The following is a 25,547-nucleotide window of genomic DNA, read 5'->3' on the forward strand; positions in this document are numbered from 1 at the left end:
ATGGTTAGTTTGATAAACTCGAAGAGTTAGATTTTATAGAGACCTCAATGCATGTAGAATCTTTTTATATTGATTATTTTAAAATTGCAAAACCTTCATTTTCGCAGTTTATAGTCTTAACAATGTTCTATAATCGGTATCTATTGGTATAATTTTTGACACCTATTAATTTAAAAGTATATGATTGCAACAAAACAATGTACTATTATGAAAACTAAATTCTAAGCTGAAAAACTGTAGTTAACTGCAAAATACATTTTGAATTCCAAAGATTGTTACTTTTAAAACAAAATGCAAAATAATGTACTATTACAACTAAATATTAACTATAATTCACTGCCTATAACATTGCATTGCATAATTGCTATAAGTCTTACAGCCCAATATTTTTTTTTTTATAATACGAGGTGGCAAACGAGCAAGCGTGACCTGAATCCACCGAAATGGAAAGCGACCGCTGCCCATAAACATCCGCTATTGTAGATGCCTTGCCTACCCTTCATTGACAGAAGAGACGCACATAAAGAGGACATTTCCCCTTCCTATGCATCTCCTTCACCGTCCAATCCACTTTTTCCTCCCATCCTTTCCTCTTAAGAAAAGGGTGGAAAGGAAAAGAGATTAAAATTATACACACTATGTTTGATGGCTTAAATCCAGATTGGAAGTCATTCAAATAATATTTTAAAACAACCTATTAAATACATATTCAATAAAAAAAATTATAACAATATAGCTTGTCAATTATTTAAAAATAAAAAAGATTATTTTTTTCTTAAATTAAAGGACTCTGAGAATTTATTGCCAATTTTCGCCCCGTCTTATTGGACGTTTCTAATTTTTTTTAATGTAAATTTTAAATAATTCGGTCCCATCTTTAAATATGATGGAAGACGTAAAACTACTGATATTCCCAAAATTTCAAATACCTTTACATCATTGGTATAATTCTCACTTTTTTTTATAAATAATGCACAACTTTGGACGTCTAGAATTAATTTTTATGCACCGGCAACGGATGTGCCTCAGAATTGATAACGTATTTATTTAAATCTATGAGATATCTATCCTCACTGAATAGTAAATATAGATATTTAAGTGTTTCTGAGAGAAAGAAGGTTTCCATCATATCTCGATGGGCAGGTCTGTCAGATTTCACGCTGGCCAATGATGAATATCCATAAGTAACTCTTGCGTATTTCTCGAAACCCTGAAAATAAAATGAAATCAATCGTCTATTTAAAAGAAAAATATTTTATTTAGTACAGCGCCATCTAGTAAAAACTTTAAACAATAGTATGAAACCTGAAATTCTGCGTACATTGAACAATAGATGGCGCTGTTACGAATTTGTTTTTTTTACTAAAGCCATCATTTTACTTTTGTTTACCATGATAGCGTGATTTTCTCTATCAAGTATACCTGATATATCTGCCAGCCCCAATCTTGATATGTAGTGTTGCCAGTCAATTGATACATGTACCACAAACTCTCGACAAACTCGGGCCGCAACAAACTGTGTGCGTCCGCGGATTTAGTGTACATATCTTCTGTCGTACTAACCTAGAAAACATAAACATAAAGTAAAGCTCCATAATAAGTGGGAATATTAAGTACAAGCTGTTGCGCGTGACTTCGTTTAAGTGAAATTAAAAAATAAAAATAAGCTTTAAATGGTGCAAGAATTTATAAATTTGGTCCAATAGTTTTTGAGTTATTTCAATACATAGAAAAATATCCTTTTTATAGTTACAAATTTTGAATTTGAGATAAAATAAAAAATATCGCTTACCATATTAAAATGTGTTATTTCAGGAGCTAAGAATGTGGGATGGGCAGAATATGTCAAATAGCATGTATAGAGAAGTTCTTCAGCCATAGACATATGCCAATCTGGCAGACCATTTGCATGCCCTAGGGCCAATGTTCCAGGCAAGAAACAAGTTAAATGGTCCATCTTTGGATTAAAAGCCTGTAAAAAAACGAGTTATATAAAAAATCTGCTTAAAAAGTTACAATCTGCATATCTACCTTGTTAATCATAGTATTACTGATATTATAAATGCGAAAGTTTAGATGGATGGATGTTTGTTAGGGTTTGTAGACAAAATGGCTGAACGGATCTCTATGAAATTTGGCATACATGTATAGGATAATAGGGAAGAACACATAGGCTACTTAGTTTTGTTTTTTAATGCCACGCGGACGGAGTCGCGGGCGAAAGCTAGTTATAAATATTTACCTCTGACCCGGCAGATAATTCTCCAATAAACAAATGTTTATTCGGCGATGAACGTTTCGCTAAGAATTCCCGAACACCCTCTATAGCCGTCATATAGTCATCCAATAAACTGCAAAATATATAAAAAAAATTAATACATATCATAAAAATATGAAAGCAACATTTATAATATTTAGAGATTGCAAATTAAAATGTACATAAGATGATTTTTCTGAGAAAGAATGTATACAGGATGATTTCTATCGGCCCAATGGGAAAAAAAAACTCCTATTGGACCTACCTATCGACATCGAAGTGCGTCTCTGCTATAATACCGCTTTAATTTACACTAAAGCTACACTAAGGTTTCACTGAGTTTATAGATTGGCAGTAACTTTAAAAAAGGTAGAGCCCGCTTTAACATGTTCGCACAACAGGGTCGGCTCGTCCCTAGTAATACTACGACCACACGGAAAACATTTGAGAAGTGGAAGCAATTCCGCGTGCAGTCTGATGAGTGTGGTGCCCTAGGCTTAATTTTAGTCCTTTTTCCTTTCCACCCTTTTCTTAATAGGAAAAGATGAAAGAAAAGTGGATTTGACGGTAGAGACGCTTAGGAAGGGGAAATGTCCACTTTATGTGCGTCTCCTCCGTCAATGAAGGGTAGGCAGCGCTGCAATTGCGGATGTTTATGGGCAGCGGTCGCTTTCCATTTCGCTGGTTTCAGGTGGCGGCTTGCAAGTTTGCCACCGCATATTATGTAAGTAAGTTTTTTACTTACTAGTTGATTGTCTTGCCAGTCTGTAGCCACTGTTTAAGTAAATATTCATAGTAACTATCGCCTCTAGCTCCCAGCGTTATTGTAGCGTGTGGCAAAAAGTCTCCGGTATTTGGATTTATAAATATCGGAACTAAACCGTGTTTCTTCGGCAATTGGTGAATCTTCTCTGATACAGCCGCCACAGCATCCTGTAAGTACTCATTTTTGAAAATACAAGACAATTTAATCTTAACTCATAAGAAAGAAACTAAGAGACAAATACTCTATTGCATAAATAATCACGAATAAATATAATTTATAAATTGATAAATACGACAATCCTTATATTCATTCGCTATATACAGGGTCATTTTCTAATTACCAGAAAAAATAAATATAGGATCTCAAATATATAGTATTTTTTTTCTAAACAATGATGAAGTTTGATCATCGTCATCGGCCTTTCTTTGCCCACTGCTGGGCATAGGCCTTCCCCAATGCCTTCCACAGAATGCGGTTTGAGAAATGAAAATTGAAAAAAATCCCGTAAAAATATGGCCATGGCATAAATAGACATTCGTGTATTTATTACGATTACCCAAAAATTAGGATATTTTAGTGTCATAATCAATATTTGCAGTAGATAATGATTTTCTAGTAATTACATAATCCTGTATGTAATTTATACGCCAGCTATTCTTTAAAATATAATCCGCTATAGCTAACACTAGCAAAGGCAGATTTCAAAAGTAATTTACGAATAAAACGTTAAGAACAATATTGAACATTCGTAAGGCAGCAGTGAAACGCGTTATCAACAATCGCACATCAAGTTTCGTAAATAAAAGTTACAATAGTTTATAGCTTGCTTTCATTTAACGATGGAATTAAATTGGAACAATAGAATTTCGCTTCCGTTCAATTTGAAAATCTCGCAAAGTTAAAGTAGGCTTCCACTGGTAAAACAATATATGTGCGGATCGACAGTGAAAACCCATAATTTTTTTTACAAGCAGTTTTATTTGATTTTATAAGGTACAAATTTACCTTAATTCGCCATAAAAGCGAAGCGATTGCTACAAATAGACACCCGCAAAAGCAATTCAAACTTACAAAACCACATTTCTATGTTTAAATATGTATTTGAACAATAAATGTATATATATATTAGTTGTAGCGGAGGCCATTTTAACGGAAGCGGAAGTTCCGTGCTTGCGGATGCGGTAGCGGAGTTCCGTTACACCCCGAATACATATATGCTATTCTCACCTCATATGCTGGATTATTGGTTGCTCTAGAAAGTTCTCTGAACTCCAATTGGACAGTAGTTACTTCCGCTGTGGTACTATAGTGAGACCACTCCGGGGCATGAGCCGTTCTTGTAGCCAAGTTCACATCCGAATAAGGTATACCGGAAGGTGAGGAAAACGCTGACATAAGTCGATCACCCAAGTCTTTCTATAAAACATTTGATTCAATATTAATATCAAAGTATTAAAATGACAAATTAGAACAAAGTGTTTGTGGACTTTTATGTTAACACTAGCTTTAAAAAACTAGAAAAAACTAAAGTTAGTAGCCTATGTGTCCTTCCAGACTATCCTTTACTTCCAAATTTCATCGAGATCCGTTCAGCTGTTTAGGCAAACTCTAACAAATATCCATCCATCCATCTAAACTTTCGACTTTAAAGTATTAAAATGAACTCGTCAAATCATTGGCTCTTCAATAATTGCTTATAGCAGATGTATCTAGATAAATTTCTCTTTCCAATTGGTCCAATTATTGTATGGGTTCAATTGTCACAATGAGAAAAAGTTCCACTGAACAATTGACATAAGGAGAGATTGTACAATGTAAAACATACTTAAGTCCAAAAGAGCAAAAGTTATAAAAATAATATAGATTTAGCAATGAATGAAATTCAAATACCATAGTTTATAACTTTGTCAATGTTTAAAGTGTAATTTAATACTGACCGCTTTTTCAAGGAACATTTTGTCATGAGAGAAATGATAATTGGTCAGCAAAGCGCCGAGCACACGAATAGTGACCTCGAAGAAATTAACATCCTTGTTTTTTGTGAATACCAACTCGGTTTTAATCCACTTCTTGCCTTCTTCATACTCTGAAATATTATAAATAATAATTAAATATATATAAGAAGAATAAATCTATACTAATATTATAAAGAGGAAAGATTTGTATTTTTTTATGTATTAAAATAAGTCAATAACTACTGGGCAACTTTAAAAATTCTTTCTCTGGTAGAAAGGTATTTTATCTGTGAGTAACATAGGCCAATAGTAATACCTTTTTACTATTTCTTAATTTCACGCGGACGACGTCGCGAGTAACAGCTAGTATAGATATATAAATGTCAATAAAATCCAAAGAACTTAAAATAACTTAGTTACTAAGTTAATATTCACACATTAAAACAAGTCAAAAGAAACTTCGTAGCTATTGGTAGCAAGTCAGGAATTATTTGATTTGCAAGGACCTTTCTATCAATATTAAAAACATCATATCAAAACATACCAAATCATGATGAAAATAATATAAATCTTACTAATATTATAAATGCGAAAGTTTGGATGGATGGAGGATGTTTGTTAGAGTTTGTAGCCTAAACGGCTGAATGGATCTCGATGAAATTTAGCAAAGATGGAGAACATAGTCTGGAAGAAAACATAGGCTATTTACAATTGTTTTTTTTTAAATCCACGCGGACGAAGTCGCGGGCGAAAGCTAGTGTATAATAATTTAATCATTTATTGTTTTTTGAAAAACATACCATCAGTCAATCCCATGATGAAAGCTGTATCCAATCCATCGACAATAGTAAGTCCTAATGAGAACCAGTCAAAAGCCATTCCAGTTACTGGTTTCAAGTTGTCATGTCCCCAAGCACGCTCCTTGTACCCTTTCCAGGCATGTTTGAAGCTCTCAACCACAGCATACTGTCGAGCATTAGCTGGGCCTGGAATAAAAATAATTAAAAAAAAAACAACAAAATGACAATCAATAAAGCCATTACTGCATTGTTTAAATATTATTTAAAAAAATGTCAAAGCAATATGAGGTTCCTTTCTAACCTGTAAATGTATGATGTTCTTCCGAATCATGATCAATAGCAGACTTATGTTGAGTCTGCACTACACCTGCGGCACTGACTAGAGTTGTATTTTGTTCCTATAACAAGATAATAACAATAACTTCACAAATATAAGCAATTACAAAAACCCCAGGACTCAAGTACAATAACAATGTATAAAAACCCATAGATAAACAAAATGCTTTAAAACTAACCTAAACAGTTTGCACTGATAAATAATGCTACTTATTCTTAAAAAAATGATAACAATGAACATGTGTTAAAATAAAATTCACTCTTCACTAGTCGATAATAATAAATGTTTCTAATAAGTCTAAATAAATGACTTATCTCCAATTTCAGTAACAGTAACTGATACTTTTTTAATCTTTATTAGTGTTGTGATGTATGTAAAATAACAGTGAAATCCAATACTAAAAGTGAAGATAAGGTTATCTATAATGTTCTATGTTTCATTAACAATCCAAATATTGAATATATTAACTTATCAAGCTACTGCTGATTTACAATAAAAAAATTATGATATAATTTTTTTTGTGTATTTTCTTATTATAATTCTAATTGTAAATAATTATCTACTTACCAGTACTTTGTCGACATTATCCCTTTCTGAATCCCCAATTTTCGACGCAATATATAAAACTATTATCGTTATTAGCAAAACCAATAAGACATATGCAATAGATCTTTGCAGTCTTGATAGACGATTCCATCGCTGTAAGAATATTGTTGATTATTAAAATATTGTTTTAATTGTAGGTGTACTGTTTAACTGAGTTATATGTTCCATATCAAAGCAACTCTTTCATATAAAACATCCACTGAGTTTTGGCAACTTATGAGCAATATCAGTTAGACAGTATACCTATAATAAGCTTGTGAACAATAATTACAAATCTACTATAGCTGAATCATGTTAAACCACAAAATGCACTAACTAGATAAGCACAATCTTATGCCGCAGACCTTTATGCTTGCTAGGGTCAACAAACATGACAATCATTCACTTTGCAATAACACAATATAAAAACCCAATTAAAGAGTCGGAATAAATTCTCACTTATAAACAAGCATGTATAATAAACTATTGTACTAATCAACTGTTAAAATAATATCAACATAGACTGAAAATGCAGCTACAATAAAAATAATTTTATATTTAACACTGCAGTCATGAAAATAAAGTTACTAAACTACTAAACCTTCTGTTTTAATGCTTTTCTGATATTATTAAGCAGCATCTTAACAGTTCTTACTTGTCATAACAGACCATGCAGTGTTTAACAATGGTATAATATAGAAAAAATGCAATGGAAATGGGTAGTTATTTTAGCACACTGAAACTACTTATTAAATAAATCTATAAAATGGTGAATGTTGTAGATATTAAGATTATCTTACTCTTATAATTTTTCTATGAGATGCAGCTGGATCAATGAAGGCTAGAATATTCCATGTGTTATTAGTTGTAACATAAGGATGTGTTGTGAGGAGGCCCTCTTCGAAATATATATGCGTGTCTATAGGTAGCCCTTTCATTTTGAATAGTTTATCCCAATTTTCTGATTAAAATGGTGTCATTTTACACCTGTAAAGTATTTAATTTATCACTAACTTTTAGTTTAACAAGCAAGCAACTAGGTAGACATTAATCCTAAGAGATTGAGATGAATTCATGGGTTTATGTATATCAATTCCACTGTGACCTGTAGCCTAAGGGTTGAAATACACATACAAGTAGCTGGCATATTTCCATGCAAGTGGCTGGCATGATATGATTTAGTGACAGCTATAGGCTAAGTTGGAGTTGATGAGGGAAGTACAAAGCTTAACTTGCTTAGCTTGTTTTGAATGATCTTGTGAACATTTCTACTTGCATGTGTATCCATTGCACCAGTAGTTGGCATATTTCCATATTTCTTTTAAACTCAGTTTTATAGGGATCAGTGGGGCTTGTTAAATTATCAATTTCAGTTAATAGAAATTACCATCCAATGTATTTATTAATAAAGTTTCCCAATGATATAATATGTCTATATAGAGCAGACATTTCAAACACTTTCCTTAGCATTATTGTCAGTTGTGCTGTCTGTTACAGAATATTTAAAAGTTATCGAAGTTCATGTAACCGGAGGTCTCAATAGAATGGATATACAGATGTGATATCTAATGTATTATCTAGTGAAACTGAAATGACAAAGGTACCAACAACAGAGGGAGAGAATTTAGAAGTTGAATAGAACATCATGTTGTATTAGATAACCAGAACCGTACCAGTGGTAAATCCTTCGAGGATATGGTTTCATTTGGGAAAGTCCTCGCTATTGACATAATGTATATGTTAAATTTGTTCCCAACCAATGAGAATAATACCAATATTGAATCATGCCATTTCCAACAAAATGTGTTAATTACATTCTTTGTTACCATTAAAATCATGCTGAAGCTTGTGTTAGATGCCTCATGATAATAATTATCATATAGATTATATTCTGCTGAAACCATATATTATCCTAAACTACAAACCAATCATTTGAGATTTGTATCTAAACAATGCTATTATAATATTAACTTCAAACTTCCAATCATATCTTTACCTCAGCTTTTTTTTTTATTTTTAAGAATTACAATTAAGAAAATTGCCGGCTGAACAACACTTTTTATTGAAACAAATCCACGATTCAGTTATTTTATGTTAATAAATATTTAACCTACATATTCTTCTCGTTTTAGAATACGATTATGCAAAATAAGCACCTAGAAGTTTTGAAACATTCAAAAGTATATAATCCCGGTAAAGGTTGTTATTGTATGAATTACTATACATATATATTTATTGTCGTATCTCTGTAAATTAACAACACTTTTTAAATATACTTACATTCTGTTCATCGACGTGAAGATTAGGAATGGGCATTTTGTAAATGGACTACTGTTTTTAAATATATCCTTTCAAGTTAATTAAAATTTCCGAACTTTATATTAAATACAGTATAAGGAAACACTGAATCTAAACTTTTTAGATATAAAAAACTTTTAATACACTTAGTTTCAATGAAATAATCGTTATTGAATGAAGACGTATGAATAGTACAATGTATTGACGTGCAAATGTCATGTCACTAACCTCCAGGCCGGGCCTCGGCAATGCTCGGCCTCGCCAGCTCGCCAGTATTGAACGTAATTATTATTTACACAGGTAACACACACAAATACCAGCAACACTACAACTTTAAATATATAGGTCACCTGGGAGCCCGGCCAAGCCTAGATTATTTTACCTGTAATACCTAACAGCATCCTTATTGCACTTGCAATAAAAGCGACAAACTACTCGTTAAAACTGTATCCTATGCCCGGCAGTTGCAACCCTGCCCCTGCACAATCCAAAGTGTAGAAATAAAAACGAATTAAATGTTGCCATCTTAGGAAAAATAGGAAATTTACAAGAAAATAAAAGACATTTTGTACAATAACCCACTGTTCATATTTGGGCAGTACAGTAGTCAGTGGCGCGGCGCTACTAGCTACTAGCGTCCGATATCTGTACTGGTAATCATCTGGCGTAATGTGAACCGGCGAACCAGCGAGTCCAGGCAATCTATGACTGGCGACAACTGTACTGTACTGGCAAAGGAGACTCGGCATGAAGGACCGACATTGACCCTGTTATACTGACTTCTATAGGACAGACAGGCTTTAAGACGTGGTATTTAATGCCTATTTAATTTTTACTATTTTGACGCTGACGGTTGAAGATGGTTGGTGGCGAATTGGAATTAACAATAGAATTATAACTGCCAATTACATTAAGAGGTACTTTAAAATAGTACATAGACCTACAAGGATAATATGGCAATTTTTTAAACTAAGAATGTCACCTTGAAAGCGTCATATTATAGCAAATGAGGGGCAGCAACTGCTTAGGTGAATGTTGCTATTTTTATAATTTCAAATATGCCGAAATAATATTAAAATTTAAATTACTTGTTAATATATGTAATTAAGAAGTAGTTTTAGCTGTTGATATTGGGGCCACGAGTATGATGATACTAACTTACTGGTTAGTTTTGAACAACAAAGTTTAAAGTCTACCTCGTCTTTGATTGGAAAATAAGATGTACCAGTTTAAATACTTTTAGGGAAACACGGGTCATAAGTTTCAAAACTATAGCATATAGTTTGGTTTTGTTTTCAACGTGGAGAATTTCGACAGAAGATGGGAATTTTTTTCTTACTGGTAACTCTAAAAAGCAGAAGGCATCTTCTGTCAATGTCAAAAACTTCCTTAAGATTCCTGTAGATCTATAGATATCCTTGTTTGACTATACTTCACAACAAATAAAAAATTGTTGCAACTGGCCGACTTCAAAATTCATTGTTAAACTGTCAACAGCTTACTGTAAAATATATATTTTTGATTAAAATATTTTCTGTCACTGCAATTTATTACTATATTTTTAATTAATATTTGTATGCTTATTTTACTTAAACAATATTGAATTTATTACATTTCGTGGCATTTAATATCCGGCCCCAAATTCATGCCTCAATCAGAGTATTGGCCTTTGGCTAAAGTTAAAGCAGAAAATGTTCAGGGCTGTGGCGAATCATCTTTATTAGTATGTACCCTGTTTTAATAAATTTTTGTTGAAAGATAATTTTATGTAGATTATATCCATCTGATATACCTCATTCTAATATTATTAATGCGAAATTTTGAAAGGATGGATGGATGTAAAAACAACAAACGGTATGTATGCCTGCGTATCTTCAAATAGGCTTAACGGATCCTAACAATGTGTTTTATCTAAGTTTTTTAGTCCGCATAAAAGAACTCACGTGCAAAAGCTAGTATTTACATAAAATTGTTTGAATTTTCAGCCACTCCTGATCTAATTTAACATTTGAACGTACATATGTATCGAAGTGGTCTACAAAACCTCACTTATAAGCCATAAGCATACGTTATATTATTTAAAATTCACTTAATACCGATAAACTTCATTTTGGTCTTCTATTCTTAGGTATTACAAATAAAAGAAGTCTTCATATAATTTTTCTTCTCGATTTACAGCAAAAGCAGCTTGGGGCGATGGAAGGAGAGGTCAAAGAGATACAAATGGAATTGGCTGCAATTAAACGAGACAGATTAGATCTGCGTAACACGAAACGTCAGCCGATCTATGAAGTAAACATCTACATAATACCTACGTCTAATGCACATTTTTTTTATATAAAAAATATTAGTAGGTTTTTGTTATTTTAAAAAATTACCAGCACCCTAAATTCAAAATCTGATGTATTTTTCTCTGAACCAATTCAGTGCATTTTTAAAATTGTTGTTCGTCACACTGGACACTAACTAAAGGGTTAAAGGTCTTTGTCCAGATGTGAACATGAACTGGTGAATGTTGTATACAAAATGATGAACTAGTACTTGTTAAATCTGATTTTAATATTATTGCTTTCAAGGGACCTGACAACGTTATTGAAGATACTGTTTACATTAACACTGTTCAAGATAATGATTTTGTCAAATACGCGGAGGTAGATTGAAAACATTATCTTGCATATTTCACGCAATGTTACAAAATTGTTGGTTTTCATAATTATAAAATTTACAGATGTCTAAATTACGTGAAGACCTTATTAGAGCAAAGAATGCTGCAGATGAAGAGAGATTCAAACGACAGAAATACGAATCAAAACTAAAAGATTTAGAATTGAAACTCAATAATATTTGTACTACCGCGTTAGTTACAAGTAAAAAGGTATATCTTTTTTCTACTAACATGGGTTTCTAAAATATTTTGAAAATCAGATTTACTTGTTTAATCTAATGGCTATAGAACTATATTTGATTACTTTTTTATTACTGCCTTCTAAATTCCCATAAACAAGGTAGCGTCGCTGATGAAGCTCGGGGAGAGTGCTACCAGCATCCTGAAAACGATATCCTGTCACGTCATTGTGTTTGCACATCTCGCGGATTATGGTTTCGTTTCGTAGATGTTTTGTCATTTATTCATCTTTACTCAGTAAGCAACATAATATATATTGCATTCCAAATAAATGTGTTTTGATTTTTTCAATAATATTGTCAAGGAAAAGGAACCTCGTAAAATAGCCGATGACGAAATATCATGTCTGAAAACGCAAATTAGAGATGCTAAAGACGAGATCGAAGAAATGAGCATAACACTTTCCGAGAAGACCGAACAATTACAAGATTACAGATTAAAGGTAGGAAGTAAAAAATGCAAATAATAACACCTAAAATCTTATAGGAATTTTAAGTAAGGTTTTTAACATGCTAGCAAGTACACCATTTGACAGAGTGGTCATAAAATTTTGTTGGTATTTCCTAATTGTGTAACGAAGAAATAATACGAAATGATAAATAGAAGATAGCAAAGGAATAAATTCCTAGAGGTGGTAGTAGTTTATATATCTATAAATGTACTAATATGCGTAGTACAAACGCTGCGTAATAAGCCATACTCTCTTAATCTAGAGATATACGAGACTTAATCTCAATGATGCCTAAATACGCAGCAATAAGATTGCTAAAGGCGTTTAAATTATTAATATATTACAGTATCTCCAAGCACAACAACAAGTTGAAGAACTAAAAAGACAATTAGACTTATATGAATTCGACAACAAGCAAGTCTCTGATCAAATTCAAATTGAAATCCAGAAAATGAAGGTACTTCCTCAAAGTAATAACACATGGTTAAAAAATGTTGATAATGGATTGCTAGGAAATTATATCTAAATTTATTTCAGATGCAGTTTCAGGAAAAGTTACAAGAACTTGCTCCTTTGCCTGATCTGCTGAAAGGTTCACAAATGCAATTGCAAGAGGCAAAGCAGATGCAAAGGTTGGCGGAGGACAGTACGCAACAGTTATCTAGCGAACTAAACAGAGTGAAAGAAAAGGTGTGTCCTAAAGTCTTAACTTTTAAACGTACACGGTGAAAGACGAACAAATAAAGTGTACTACACTATAGTCAACTTTTAGTAGTTTCAATACAAGATGCTACAATAGGAGATAGAATAATAAAACAATAACTTAAAGATGAAACAAATTATGCACTTAACAGTGACCAAATTTAGCTTTTTAGGATTACAATTTTAAAACATGTTTTAGTTAGTTATGGCTGTCAACAATTTTAATCAAGAAAAAGCTGAAAAATACAAAATATTAGAAGAGAATACGGCAATGCGATTATCCATTGATGAGAAACAAAAAGAAATTTGTGACTTGACGCGGCAAGTTGATGAATTAAAGTAAGTACTAGAAAAATTAAAAACCGTATACTGCAACTATGTACCAATTTGGCGACCCTTTCGATCACTGATCGATCTATTTTTTATGTGTAGCAGTGGGCCAGCGTGGTTGACTAAGGGCTTGTCTCCTAAGTTAGGGTCTACTCTAACTTAAGGGAGTCTCCGAACTCAGTGGATATAATTAGCTAGTGATGGTGCTAATAGTATGTGTTATTAATTCTTTTCTAGATGCAATGTACTGAGACTGGAAGAGAAATTACTTCAAGAAGAAAGTATGTATGGCGAGAAATCACAGGAATGTGCAAAGCTACAAAAAGAGATTGAAGAAGTAAAGGACGAAAATAACAGATCAATAACACGCAGCAAAGAACGTTCGGAGTCTATGAGGCGATACATGCAGACACAAATATCTGAATTGGAACGTCAATTGGTGCAAAGCAGGGCACAAACTAGAGCTAGTCAAAAGGAACGTGATGAGGTAGTTGAACAAGTGCGGCGTATTTAATAGGACTTGCAAAAGTCTAGATGGATGGATGGATGTTAGTAAGACTTTGTAGCTTAAATTGCTGAACGGATCGCAATGAAATAGTAATAATGTATAATGGTATAGATATAGAGAATACTCTGGAAGAACATTTAAGCTAATTCTTTTAATGTTTTTTTCTGAATTTTAAATATTTTTAAAGTAGTATGTCATGAAGAGATAACTTCCGATCTAGTTGTGCATAACTCTTGCTAAAATGATTCTTCTTTGTTAATTATAGATACGTCAGCGAATGCAGGTTCAGATAAACAATCTTCACGAGAGTTTTGAGCTGGTTGAAATTCGTCTCCGCGCTCTCCAGTCGCAAGTGACGTCACTGAAGAATAGTTACACTGTCATACTTTCCGAGGAAGATGAAGTCTCTGAACTCAACAGGATTACCACTTGATTCTATTGGCACCTTTTAGATGCTGTGTAATTTTTCTTTAAAAAATAAATTTCATATGTTTAAGATACATTTTATCCTTTTCAATTCCCACTTTTCAATTGATCATACGTGTAAAACTAACCAATTATAGCATATCTACTTATTTCCGATTATGACGATTTGCTATTTTTATTTACAAGGAGTTGTGAATAATGATCTACTTCTACACATTTACTATTATTCTATAGTAATTACAATGAATGCAGACTATGTATTTTATTACGTCTAAAATATTTTTAAAACAGGCTTTTAAAAGGATTTTCGTAAATCTTATTTGTAAGAAATATTTTTATAATCTAAAAATTATAGTCAGCTATGGCTATTAATAAGAATTTCTCGTAAATAATTATGCCTTTCTATTCATTTGATTTTAAGATGAGGTCCAAGGGCCAAACATTATGCAGAATAGTTAATCTAATTTAAAAATAGGTTAGTATTAATTACGAACGCAGATTAGGCAAACATTATTTATAACTTATCGCTTTATCGGGGTTATTTTGTAAACTACAAGACCTTTGGTATTTCCAGCGCACGGGTATTTCGTACAATCGTCATATCGGTAAATTTTGCCGAAGCGTATTTGACCATAATATATTCAAACAACTTTGTTTATACAAAGAATAATTCGCTGTTTTATCTCAACGAGTACCGTTTCTGCCAAATTAATCTCTATTCTAAACTAGATAGATTTTAATTTTCATCGTCGTAATGTTATACAGTAAGTTGCGTATTACATTCAGATATTACGTGTAGGTGCGTACGTAATGAGAGGTTGGCGGCTGCTGCGACCCGGCTTTGTCTGCAACTTATTCGCCCTTGCTCATGTTGAGGCCATGCCTCTCTCGCCTCGTTTAATGTCAGCGCATGAGTATGGCCTTTTTTCTTTTAAATACACTTTAATTTTATCAAACGTTTCATTCGGAACTATCGTTATCATTATTTTAATTCCAACCCTCTGTTAATCAATACTCTGTTAGCGTAATTATGCCCTGTTATCAACTTGATTTGATTTGAGTACATCAGGAAGCTTATAAGGACTTCTCAATGTCAAATGCAATACCTTCCATAACGTGATAGTGAATTGAATAATTAATTTTATTAATTCCGCATTTTGTAATTTCAGAATATGATGAATACTAATTTTTGTTGGTACTTATCGCTTTTAGTTTATATTTTGTCCGCGGCTTCGTCTACGTGGAAATAAAATGAACAAAAGTGGAAAGCCTATGTGTTCTTCCTAACTATCCTCTACGTCTGTACCAAATTTCATAGAGATTCGTTCAGCTGTTTAGGCTAAAAACTCTTACAAACATCTATCCATCCATCCAACCACTATTCCATTTAAACTTTCACATTTATAACAGCAAGATTTTTATACCACAGCATTTCACATATCACAGCTTTAACTAATTTGTTAGCTGCCTGTAATGGATAAATTATTATAATTTTATTGTTTATTTTTTTGGTTGGTAAAATAAGAAAAACCATTCACGATTTTTACTTTTATAATCTACTAGTTTACGTTTGAAACTATGTTCGCGTGGAATTAAAATAAGTAAGTAGCCTATATGATCTTAAATTTCATCACAATCCTGTCAGCCGTTTAGGCGGTAAACTGTCATAAACATCTATCTAAAATGGCATTTATAATAAAAAAGAAAATAATGCACGAATGAAGTGAGATCGTTAAGTATGTGAATTTGTCAAGTAAGGAAGTGTTAAATGTAAATTAAAATTATTGAAATCCATATTATTTCACAATTTGTCCAGTTTCAATGACACGATTAAATATTTAGTGGCATAATATTTATTGGAATTCATTATATTGTAGACATATATGGATTGATTGTTTTAAATGAGACATGTGCAAAATCTTTTCCATATGACTTTGGTTTGTCTTCTAAGGTTAAGGTAAATGCGTTGGCATTTAGTAACCAGAGCACATAGAGCGAGCATTGTTACATGTTCTTGATATGTGTTCTGCTTTTAATCACTAGATACTGGTTTATATAGTTTACCAGTTTGTTTAGAATATACGTATTAACTCTTGCAATGAATACAATAACTTCTATAATTTGATCTTGTTCAAAGCTGTGGTACAATATGTTATTAGTTGAATAATACCACTAGATTTGAATGATTAATAATCGTAGCGACAGCGACTGAATTGACGAGGTGAAGCAGGAAATAAAAAACTGGATTCCACTTAAACACATATATTTTCTGTTTCATTTTTTTTTTACTTTTTGGTGCTCCGTTTTTTATTAATTATGTGTGTTTCTTATTAAATTATCATTTAATACTAATACTATTAAGGACTCGTGAAGGTCAGGTGTACACCCTTAAATGGGCAATCAGGTGCCACCTTCCTTCCGAGGCCCGGGCAATGAGCTCGGCATAATAAATAATAAGGTACAAAAGGATTCGATGAAGTACCATCCGATGGTTCGACACTCGCTCTCTCGACATTCACGCTCCACGCATTCGACAGTCTTACTTAACTACAATATCACTAGCTATACAGTGTGGCGTCGCCACTTGCACTGAACTATTGATTTGTGTTATTGTGTGGGTGCTTTATTCAAAGTGTAAGCCTTTCAGCTTCTTGACGGCATTGGTAAGGTGCAGCATCTCAGTGTTCAGCTGCCAGATGAGGGTCTCAAGTTTGTCGACGGAGTCTAACACCTCGACACGTTCCGTGTGCGGGTTGAAGCGCACCTCGAACGGTCTCGACATTGTCGACACCCAGCGTCTGCAAAACAAATGTCAGACATGCTTAAATTGTTCCATTTCTAACTCTCAATACACTTTTATGATTTTACTAGGAATGGACGAATGTTTTAACGTCTGACTAATACAGCAGAATTCTATTATTCAAACAACTGTTGGTAAAATTTAAATTGCAATTGCGTTTGTCGCCTTGATGATGTATTAATTACCTGAATTTTTCTTTGGCATCTTCGAAACTCTCAGCTACGTAATAGATGGGCTGATATTCTTGATCTTGGTAGGGCTGTACAGAGGTGGACGCTGGCTCAAAGGCCCTCAGTTCAGGTTTGTCACTGAGAGCGTGCAGCAGCTCACCGATCGAGGAAAGGAGAGCGGCACCGTAAGCCTTCAGTTGCTGATTTTCCTTACACAAGCCGAACTCGACGGTGAACCAGTACACCTGACAAAGATATCGAATTTATATTAATAGAACACAAAACCAAATGGCGATCAGATTTTGCACTGACCTCTGTATGTGGACAGGTTATAAGCCGTTAAGTTTTGTGCACACTGTATTTTGGTGCTTACGGTGGAGAAAGGTAGTGGTAGTGAGGAATATAACGCCGAATTAATAACAGTAGCGTTTTACTCGGAACGAAACAAAAGCTGTCATTTCGAACGACCTATCTATATGTAGAGTTGGGCTGTGGTACTTACCGTTGAGAGCTTCTCGATTTCTGAATCGGAGGCGCCAAGAGACGCGAGACCGATTTCTTGAGAGAATTGAGCGAAGCTGGGGTCTGCCAGAAGTGGGATGTGACCGAGTAATTCGTGGATGCAATCACTATAAACAAAACATTTTTCAATCATTAAATTGTTCAAATAATTCACAGATGATGAAGTCATAGACAAAAAAAATTACTATATTATGCAATTCATGGACATTTCCTCTATACAAAGCTTTTGCGACACTAAATACATTAGTGCGATTAAATTAGTTTATCAAATTTCTGTTCCGAAACTTCGTCCACTTAACTGTCGGAACTGCATCGTTACGAATTATTAAATTATTTAGACGGACATTAATGGAGTAAAATTTGCCTTTGACGTCTAAAACTTTATGCACGGCATTAATTGTCGATCGAGTGGCCTTTAATAAAATTAAAAGTCCATCAGGACATTCTGCTTTAACGATGACTAAGATCGATGATATAGATGCATACGATATAAAATAAACGGGAAGTTAATATTATTAAAATGTCGGATATCTTTATGTAAAATACTTTGTAATTTAAGTAGGAAGTGCCAAAACTTTATACAACAAGATTTACTTGTAGGTAGGGTTTGTAATCCGGTCTACATACGGTTGTTACGATTTAACAAAACAACTACAAGGACTGATTGCGTAATATTTCCGTAAGTTACAATTCAAGGTAGTTTTTATATAAGACTCAGTCAAAAATAATTGTTATTTTTTTATAATAAATTACGAGTTCCGCACTAATTTTTAATTCAGTTATAATAATCAAGGTTGTTACAAAATAAACGTGTATCTGGTCAAATATTACGCGGTAATGAATTACAATAAATGACCGAACCGGTACATATTAAGTTACAAATTTTGTTGCGTTTATAACGAAATATTTCAATTTTTAATTTACTGACTGAAGCTGTCTCTGAAATTCACTAAACATATGTGGGAGGTCGAGTACTTCTTGTGGGTTACATTCGGACGCAATTAAGCAGTTATAATTTGAACCAAATGAAGCATTGCTTTTAAAGTATTTTCGTATGTGAATTTTGAAGCTTTAATATGTTTTTTGCTGGTATTGAAAATGTCTAAATAATAGTTAGATGTATGTGTTCAGAGATACTTACGGTTCTGGTGTGTGGAAGGGCGAGTTGGCGTGACGCACGTACTGTGTAGACTGGAAGACGCGGAAGGCGAGGGAAGCGAGGAAGTCGCGTGCGGTCAGAAGGCCGGCCGCGGGGCGAAGCGTGAAGCCGGTGTGCTTCCTCAGGAAGTTGCTCACATCCTCCAATTGAGGGATGCGGTGAGGCACAAAGATATCTGCCGCTTGTAGCTTGCCGAACGCCGCCTTGTACTCGCGACAGGCGTGCTTGGGCATTAGGTCCAGCACGGTGTTGAACACCCGCTGCCAGGTAGCGTTCTCAGACTCGGTGTAGGTAATGGACGGGATGGGGTCTCCGTATTTGTATCCGAACGCGATCTCGGCGATCTGCTTCCTGCGCTCCCTGTACTCCTTGTCAGCAAAACCAGGGTGATTCATATCAAGCTCCGGTTCGTATTTGGTCATGAGGTGGTTGCAGTTGTCTAGGTCGGAAGCGTGGCGAGGGAACCATGGGGTCTTTGAAGAGATGTTGTTGTCGGACATCAGATCGACGCCTGCGAACGATGTTGACTGTCGAAGAGATCGGATGAGCTGGAGCAGGTTGATGCGGGACATGCTCACTTTGACGAGAGCATCGAACTGTACGCCAGGGGCTTGCGAGGGGCGAGTCTCGAGGTGTTCGACACATCCCTTATAATTGTCGATGGTCTTCAGAATGCGGGCCAGAGTGCCCATGCCGTCGCGCATTCTTAGCAGCAACGCGGCTTGTTGAATAGCTTGCTCCGCTTCGGGGCTTTCGCTTGCCGCATTTTGCAGAATAACTTCCTCTTCAGTTAGAGTATAGTCTACAAAAAAAATAGTTCTCATGAATAAATCTGCAATACTAAGCTTTGCTTTCAAAAAAATATATTGACCAAAGTTTCTGTATGCCTACCTTCATCTGCCTTGCCAGCGTCGTCTCCGATATCTGCATCTGCTATAAAGCAAAAGAAAAAAAAACGAAAAAATAAGTAAAATAAAAAAAAACAAGATAAATGATGACCTCCTTTGGGGAGACACATTAAGAAAATTAAATAAGGAAAAATAAAACTATTAAACAAAAGGACAATTACCAAGGTGACCGTTCTTAGTTTCGTCTTGCTGCGTGCCATCTTCGACGGTCGGGGTGTTGTCATCGTTGCCAATGTGCGTGGCGTCTTGGATGAATTCCGAGTCCAAGCCAGAGTCTATTTTTTAAATTGTAAAAGAAAACAAAAAATAAGAAACAAAGAAAAAAAAACAAAACAGAACAAAACTAAAACTGCGAAGATAGCATTCTATCTAGGAAATTAGCTGCATCAGGAATGTAAAGACTCACCATTGGCACGAGCACGAGCCTCTTCGAGCACACTCTGTTTGGTCTGTTTGACAACCAGTGTTTCGAAGCGAGCGTCGTCCACGAGGGAACGGCGTCGGGATGGGTAGCCGTTCTGTAACAAAAAAAAACCTTGTTACAATTTTAAAATCAAGGAGAAGTATTCAAATTTTAACATAAGTGCCATCGAAATGTTATTAATTGAGTGAAAAGGAAGTTGTATTCTCTGTTCAGCTTTTTTATTAACAGGCGTGAATGTTTGTGTAATTATGAAACCTTTGTATCAACATAAGCGGTGAGTTGATTTGATATGCAACAATTTTAATTGGTTAATTATATGTTTATAAGAAATCGTTGGAATGTAACTATTCTTAAAGGACTTGGACATGGCAAACAAGACAACTTAGTTAATAGACAAGAATGTGATACTGTTGTAAAGACTTGATGCGGATTAACTTGGATTATTTAGATTTAAAGAAAAAGTGTGTCTCGTATGCATGTTTAGGTAAGGCTTTATATTACTCCTATAATTGCCATTTGGTATTATTACGTGCTAACGAACAGACATAGATGGTGTCAGTTTGACTTCTAGAATAAGTGCGGTCTAAGAGCGTGAAAGGATTGTAAGTGCGTAACCTATTCAAGCGGGACAAAGGACAATGAAATACGCTGATCTTCTAAATCCTTAGAAAGAGGTCGCATCACATTATATTTCATGTGCGAGTATGAATTGCTTTTACGAAGTTCCTAAGCTTATTTCCTGAGTGTGTCGGGGCGTAAAGTGCCGCCATTATACCCCCGTCTCCCCCGTACCGCCGGATACGACATCTCTTGATATCACAAAGGAATTTCTGGACGGGCGCTCTTCAATGGAACCAATTACCATCGCCAGCTCAACAATCGTCTTTATACTATATAGTTAAAGCCTTTTAAATATTTACAAGAATTTTGTGATCCACCGTCACATTTCTAAGATTAAAATTGTGCGACAGTAACCTCAAGTTCAACTAAATTTGCTTTATGCTTTAGATTAAAGTTTTAACGTGGTTGATTATGTTTATTGCATGCGGATATAACTTGTTTGCACTCTAGTACATGTTTCTTTATTCTAATAATGAATGATAGAATAATAATAATAATAATAATAATTTATTACTTAAATATATATAAACTTAATAATGCTTAATTTTTGTTTCATATGCTTGAATAAACATGCAATCGTAAATATTTAAGGAAGATGATAGAATTCCCATTAGCTATACATATTTAAGGGGTCAAATAAACGGCGATAGATTCAAACGTTTATAGATTGACTAAGACAATCACGGAGGTGGGAAACACAAACCTTGGATGAGGTATTTTGTTTTATCCTTTAACATTTTCCCTCTATCCCACGTACTGTCATTACTTTGTAAGGAAAATGTTGACGATCGTCACATTATGCAATTTACTAGCATTGAATTAGCGTGTCTCGGTCAAGGCTCGGTTGATAGTTTTGCGTAATTAATGTAATGATTGATAATAAAAAAAAAAACCTTTGTCATCGGTGATGATACGAAGAATTACGAGAATGGAGTGTAACATACTTTTTGTGTTATTGAATGCGGTATTTAAGCGTGATTAGAACACAGTTGTCGACGGACACATCTCGTCGTTAGCTGTGTGTAACAAGGCTTAGCATTTTCCACTAGAGTGACTGCTGACTTATGTGTGTCAAGGGTTGCTAATCACACAGCGTGCTACCTACACTACTACCTGAAACTCGTCTTACAATTGTTAATCACCTTTGCCGTCGCTATTTTTTAATATTTACACTTAGAATCAAGTCATTTTGTATTAACATCGTTTATTATATTTCTTATTTACGTATTTACGTCAGTGTATCTTTGTGTGTAACATACCTAAGTTTTATAGCTTTGTTTAAAGCTATTAATGCTGGAGATAATACATTTTTACGTGCCACGGAATAGAATCTTTGTTTTTCACGTCGCGTAGGTCTTATTACTTTTTGATTTAAAATGTATAGTTAACAACGTCATTGTTACTTTTGTTTCGTATGATAGCGTCGATATTAATAATAAAATACTAATAATCGTTTATTTTATGTACACGGAAATAGAAATACTAGTCGCGTACAAGATGAAGTTAAAGGTCCGCCTAACTGGAGCGGGCTGAAGTCGGAATCCGGTTGTAGTAGCCTTGGTCACCTAGTGACCGTCTACTTTGCCGTTCAAACGACCGGAGTTAATTCACCAAAGACACTATCGACCTGTCACCCCTCAAATCATTGCACTCGTATACTATTTCTTGCGTAATACTTATAATCTTACATACATTAGCGTTATTTGCACATTCGTTTAATGCTAGCTTTGTTAAGTCAAATTTTTATTATTTACTGTTTAGTTTATTGATATAATCAGTTACTATGTATATTATGTTGTTTTCATATTTTGATTTATTTGTACATTAACATTGATTGATAAATTTCGCAATGAAATGGATATGCACTGTTGCATTTCTCGGTAACATCTGATTTAGTAAATATAGAGTTTTTACGCGAATAATTTGACCGCGACGAATGACCTCGATTGGTCAAGGTCATGCTTGTGTAGCCTCGATATGCTTGCAAACATTGATTCCAATTACTTTGTTTTATTTCGCGTGACTATGATCTGTTAATCTATCTATATATATATGCTGTTCGAGGATACTTAGATTGATTTTAGTCTCAACGTGTTTTAAGTACAAGGTGTTTCTGAAGGACTATTGCTGGACTGTGTCATTTGATTTTTTTTTGAAATACCCCGTTTGCGTTGGTGAGCGTCGCAACGCCTCGCATGCCGACCTTCGACGGTCAAGGAAATACAATCATTGAGAAGTCAATTAAAAAATGTACGTTAACCATAAACACGTTACTCCTATTTTTCGCATAGCGTTTACACAATTAGCGTTTTAAACAATAAGCTTTGGCATCGCATCGCAATCAAAATGAACCATTTTTGATTTTATGTAATGATCAATGATGTTAGTCTGGTAATTAATAATGTTTTGGTTGGTATGCATAGTCATATCCTAAACCGGACCTTAGACAATTCGCATCAGTAGCGCAAGCTTACGTCTTTTGAAATAGGCTCTACGTGAATTTGGACAAGATATGAAACAGAAGCGAATTACCTCTGCTTCAAATATTGTTAATTAAATAAGTTAGATTGACATGGACATTGGTAATGAAAATTAATCTTTAACGACTGAGAATAAAACTGATTAAAAAGGTATGATTTCCCCTTATGTGTTGTTTTATTGTATCATAAACGAGATCCGATTGTCGCGCATTGACCTAACTGCAACTTGTTCGGTTACCTTTCAAAAGTATTTTCTTTTTTTTTCGTACATGTAAGTTTGTTGCATTGTTTTATTTCGGATAAAGAGTGTTACGTGATCTGTCGGTCATTGAGCGGGTGTTGTGGGAAAATGGCTTATTGTTTTGGACAAAGAACTAAAGTGGGTCCCCGCTCCCCGTCATTGGATAATTAACCCAAATATTAAAGCTGTTTTTTTTTTAAATACTGAATTCATGTATTCGCCGTCGCTTTCACACGGTTTCTTCGACTTATTCACTTTCTCGTAAGTTTTTGTTTATAGGGAGAAGATTCAAGTGGCAAATTTAAATATAATTAGCGGTACATTGTATAATTTGTAGCAATTTTTGTTTACATGGCAAGGCTAGTGAGTGATTTAAAGTGAATTTTATGTTTGTTTGTGTATGGTTAATTCTGATGACGTGCAGCTAACAATGGAAGCCTCTTAGTTGAATGAGTCCATTTTTTATATTTTTTGCTTTTAATGCGGTTTGTTTAATGTTTTTTTATGTAATAGGATTACTTAATCGGAAATTATGTTCGATATATAAGTTTTCCGCTTTTTGCATTTTTCTGAGGATTATTTATGTTTAAGCAATTGTATTATGTAAATGCAATAAAGAATTGTGTGCCAACCCTTTGTTTGAAAACAACGGATATTTGTTTTACAGATAATAAAAAGAGCAAGCATTTTCAAATGACAAAATTGGTGCAGAAAATGAAGCTTATTTAGATTAAGATATTGGTATGAAAGGTATTAAATTATGAGGAAATCAAATGTAACTTGAAAGAGTTTATAGATTTATTGGGGAGAAAGGAGCTGATGCAGTGTAAATCTACTAGATGGAGCTAGTGTGTTAGGCAAAAGTAAAGTCCTCACCTCAATGCTGTAGGATTTCTTGATGGCGAACATTTCGCGGTTCTTTTGGGCAGCTGCTACGGCCATTTCTTCTAAGGACACTCCACTGGTAACGGTAGGGCCTGAACGTGAGTTCACTGCGCGTTTAGCTAGCTTATGTCTGCGAAAGCTTTCCTGTCTCGACCACTGGCTGTTGCCTGTCTGTCTACGACTCGAGCTGCCGTATTACAGTAGCTAACTAAACTTTGGATTGCAAACAGACCAATGCATGATGACCGTTCGCAAGAACAGTTTAAATAGTGTTAGGCGCGCGCCTCCCACCCCGCAGCGCCTTTTCTCGCGCGTGCGTCAGCGACCTGCCTCCCGCCGCCCCGTCGCCTCGCCGCTACGTCCCGCGCTCCGGCACCGCGTATCAGACCCGTAAATCCCGATGGCACTTAGCACCCTCGGGTTTACCACGGTGACATTGACATTGGGTATGACATAATACCACAATAATTTTGTTTTTAATAAAAAAAAAACCAAATAAACAACGTATTTCCAAAATTAAATTTTGTTACTATTATCGATCAAATAATTTATTTTATAATTTTAATTGTTAAAATTTTATTAAATCAAAGTTTGAAATTATATGTTTTTTTTTATATTAATTTAAGTAATTTTAGATTTAAACACATATTCCGAATACGTGTTGATGTTAATGCTTTTTATTTATTGTTGGACTTAATTATTATTTTAATTTATATTTTTAGATTGATTGCATTAGCAGTGTACAGTGTTCATTTTGTGTTGTGATCCGTTTCCACTTTAGCCGCAGCATTAGTCTTTCGCTCGTCGGAAACAAAGTTCGATTCCGGTACATGTAAGTAAAACGCAGCATCATGCGTAACATTTTATTAAAAATAAACAAAGGTAAAGTAACACTAGCTATCATGACATGCTAAGGCACATCTATATTTATACCCTCAATTTTAAGTGTCAATGGCCTAACGATTCATGGTACGAACATCACAAAGTCTATGGCCGAATTCTGCTTTTCAACTAATT

General features: G+C 34.3%; 3 protein-coding genes across 7 annotated transcripts; 1 reads left to right on the forward strand and 2 right to left on the reverse strand.

Moving 5' to 3' along the window:
* Window positions 1-955: 955 nt before the first annotated feature.
* Window positions 956-9,206, reverse strand: LOC106104501 (endoplasmic reticulum mannosyl-oligosaccharide 1,2-alpha-mannosidase). 3 transcript variants are annotated; one of them, XM_013284577.1, is made up of 13 exons: window positions 8,981-9,206; window positions 8,374-8,591; window positions 7,501-7,687; window positions 6,683-6,814; window positions 6,080-6,176; window positions 5,779-5,964; window positions 4,961-5,109; window positions 4,251-4,439; window positions 3,003-3,190; window positions 2,243-2,351; window positions 1,793-1,972; window positions 1,423-1,563; window positions 956-1,210 (listed from the first exon to the last, which is right to left on the reverse strand). In XM_013284577.1, the coding sequence occupies exons 3-13, from the start codon at window positions 7,636-7,638 to the stop codon at window positions 995-997; spliced, it is 1,725 nt and encodes a 574-aa protein (XP_013140031.1). In that variant the 5' UTR covers window positions 7,639-7,687; window positions 8,374-8,591; window positions 8,981-9,206; the 3' UTR covers window positions 956-994. The 3 variants fall into 3 exon arrangements, with proteins under 3 accessions (XP_013140031.1, XP_013140030.1, XP_013140032.1); XM_013284576.1 differs by lacking the exon at window positions 8,374-8,591; XM_013284578.1 differs by lacking the exons at window positions 7,501-7,687; window positions 8,374-8,591.
* Window positions 9,207-10,512: 1,306 nt separating this feature from the next.
* LOC106104463 (outer dense fiber protein 2-like) lies at window positions 10,513-14,396 on the forward strand. 2 transcript variants are annotated; one of them, XM_013284523.1, is made up of 10 exons: window positions 10,513-10,721; window positions 11,177-11,290; window positions 11,575-11,649; window positions 11,727-11,873; window positions 12,208-12,345; window positions 12,701-12,811; window positions 12,892-13,044; window positions 13,256-13,395; window positions 13,624-13,873; window positions 14,160-14,396. In XM_013284523.1, the coding sequence occupies exons 1-10, from the start codon at window positions 10,644-10,646 to the stop codon at window positions 14,325-14,327; spliced, it is 1,374 nt and encodes a 457-aa protein (XP_013139977.1). In that variant the 5' UTR covers window positions 10,513-10,643; the 3' UTR covers window positions 14,328-14,396. The 2 variants fall into 2 exon arrangements, with proteins under 2 accessions (XP_013139977.1, XP_013139978.1); XM_013284524.1 differs by having other exon boundaries at window positions 13,624-13,934; window positions 14,160-14,252.
* Window positions 14,397-16,566: 2,170 nt separating this feature from the next.
* On the reverse strand, window positions 16,567-24,784 carry LOC106104489 (tyrosine 3-monooxygenase). 2 transcript variants are annotated; one of them, XM_013284555.1, is made up of 8 exons: window positions 24,522-24,784; window positions 20,286-20,397; window positions 20,041-20,154; window positions 19,863-19,901; window positions 18,954-19,773; window positions 17,793-17,919; window positions 17,306-17,535; window positions 16,567-17,118 (listed from the first exon to the last, which is right to left on the reverse strand). In XM_013284555.1, exons 1-8 carry the CDS (start codon window positions 24,585-24,587, stop codon window positions 16,944-16,946), a joined length of 1,683 nt encoding a protein of 560 aa, XP_013140009.1. In that variant the 5' UTR covers window positions 24,588-24,784; the 3' UTR covers window positions 16,567-16,943. The 2 variants fall into 2 exon arrangements, with proteins under 2 accessions (XP_013140009.1, XP_013140008.1); XM_013284554.1 differs by having other exon boundaries at window positions 19,863-19,904.
* Between the last annotated feature and the right edge of the window lie 763 nt (window positions 24,785-25,547).

This window comes from Papilio polytes, unplaced genomic scaffold, assembly GCF_000836215.1.
Source record: "Papilio polytes unplaced genomic scaffold, Ppol_1.0 DF823621.1, whole genome shotgun sequence".
NCBI classification, from domain to species: domain Eukaryota; kingdom Metazoa; phylum Arthropoda; class Insecta; order Lepidoptera; family Papilionidae; genus Papilio; species Papilio polytes.

What these genes read in the sequence shown, in the direction of transcription:
- LOC106104501 (XM_013284576.1), bottom strand. Translation starts at nt 7,638, where the DNA reads ATGAAAGGGCTACCTATAGACACGCATATATATTTCGAAGAGGGCCTC. An exon ending in ATAATGTCGACAAAGTACTG is followed by an intron (nt 6,177 to 6,682) that starts GTAAGTAGATAA and finishes ATCTTGTTATAG; the next exon opens with GAACAAAATACAACTCTAGT. An exon ending in CCAATAATCCAGCATATGAG is followed by an intron (nt 3,191 to 4,250) that starts GTGAGAATAGCA and finishes GAGTACTTACAG; the next exon opens with GATGCTGTGGCGGCTGTATC.
- LOC106104463 (XM_013284523.1), top strand. Translation starts at nt 10,644, where the DNA reads ATGCCTCAATCAGAGTATTGGCCTTTGGCTAAAGTTAAAGCAGAAAAT. An exon ending in AACGTCAGCCGATCTATGAA is followed by an intron (nt 11,291 to 11,574) that starts GTAAACATCTAC and finishes ATTGCTTTCAAG; the next exon opens with GGACCTGACAACGTTATTGA. An exon ending in CGGCAAGTTGATGAATTAAA is followed by an intron (nt 13,396 to 13,623) that starts GTAAGTACTAGA and finishes ATTCTTTTCTAG; the next exon opens with ATGCAATGTACTGAGACTGG.
- LOC106104489 (XM_013284554.1), bottom strand. Translation starts at nt 24,587, where the DNA reads ATGGCCGTAGCAGCTGCCCAAAAGAACCGCGAAATGTTCGCCATCAAG. An exon ending in GGCTCGTGCTCGTGCCAATG is followed by an intron (nt 20,155 to 20,285) that starts GTGAGTCTTTAC and finishes TTTAAAAAATAG; the next exon opens with ACTCTGGCTTGGACTCGGAA. An exon ending in CCCTTCCACACACCAGAACC is followed by an intron (nt 17,920 to 18,953) that starts GTAAGTATCTCT and finishes TTTTGTTTATAG; the next exon opens with TGATTGCATCCACGAATTAC.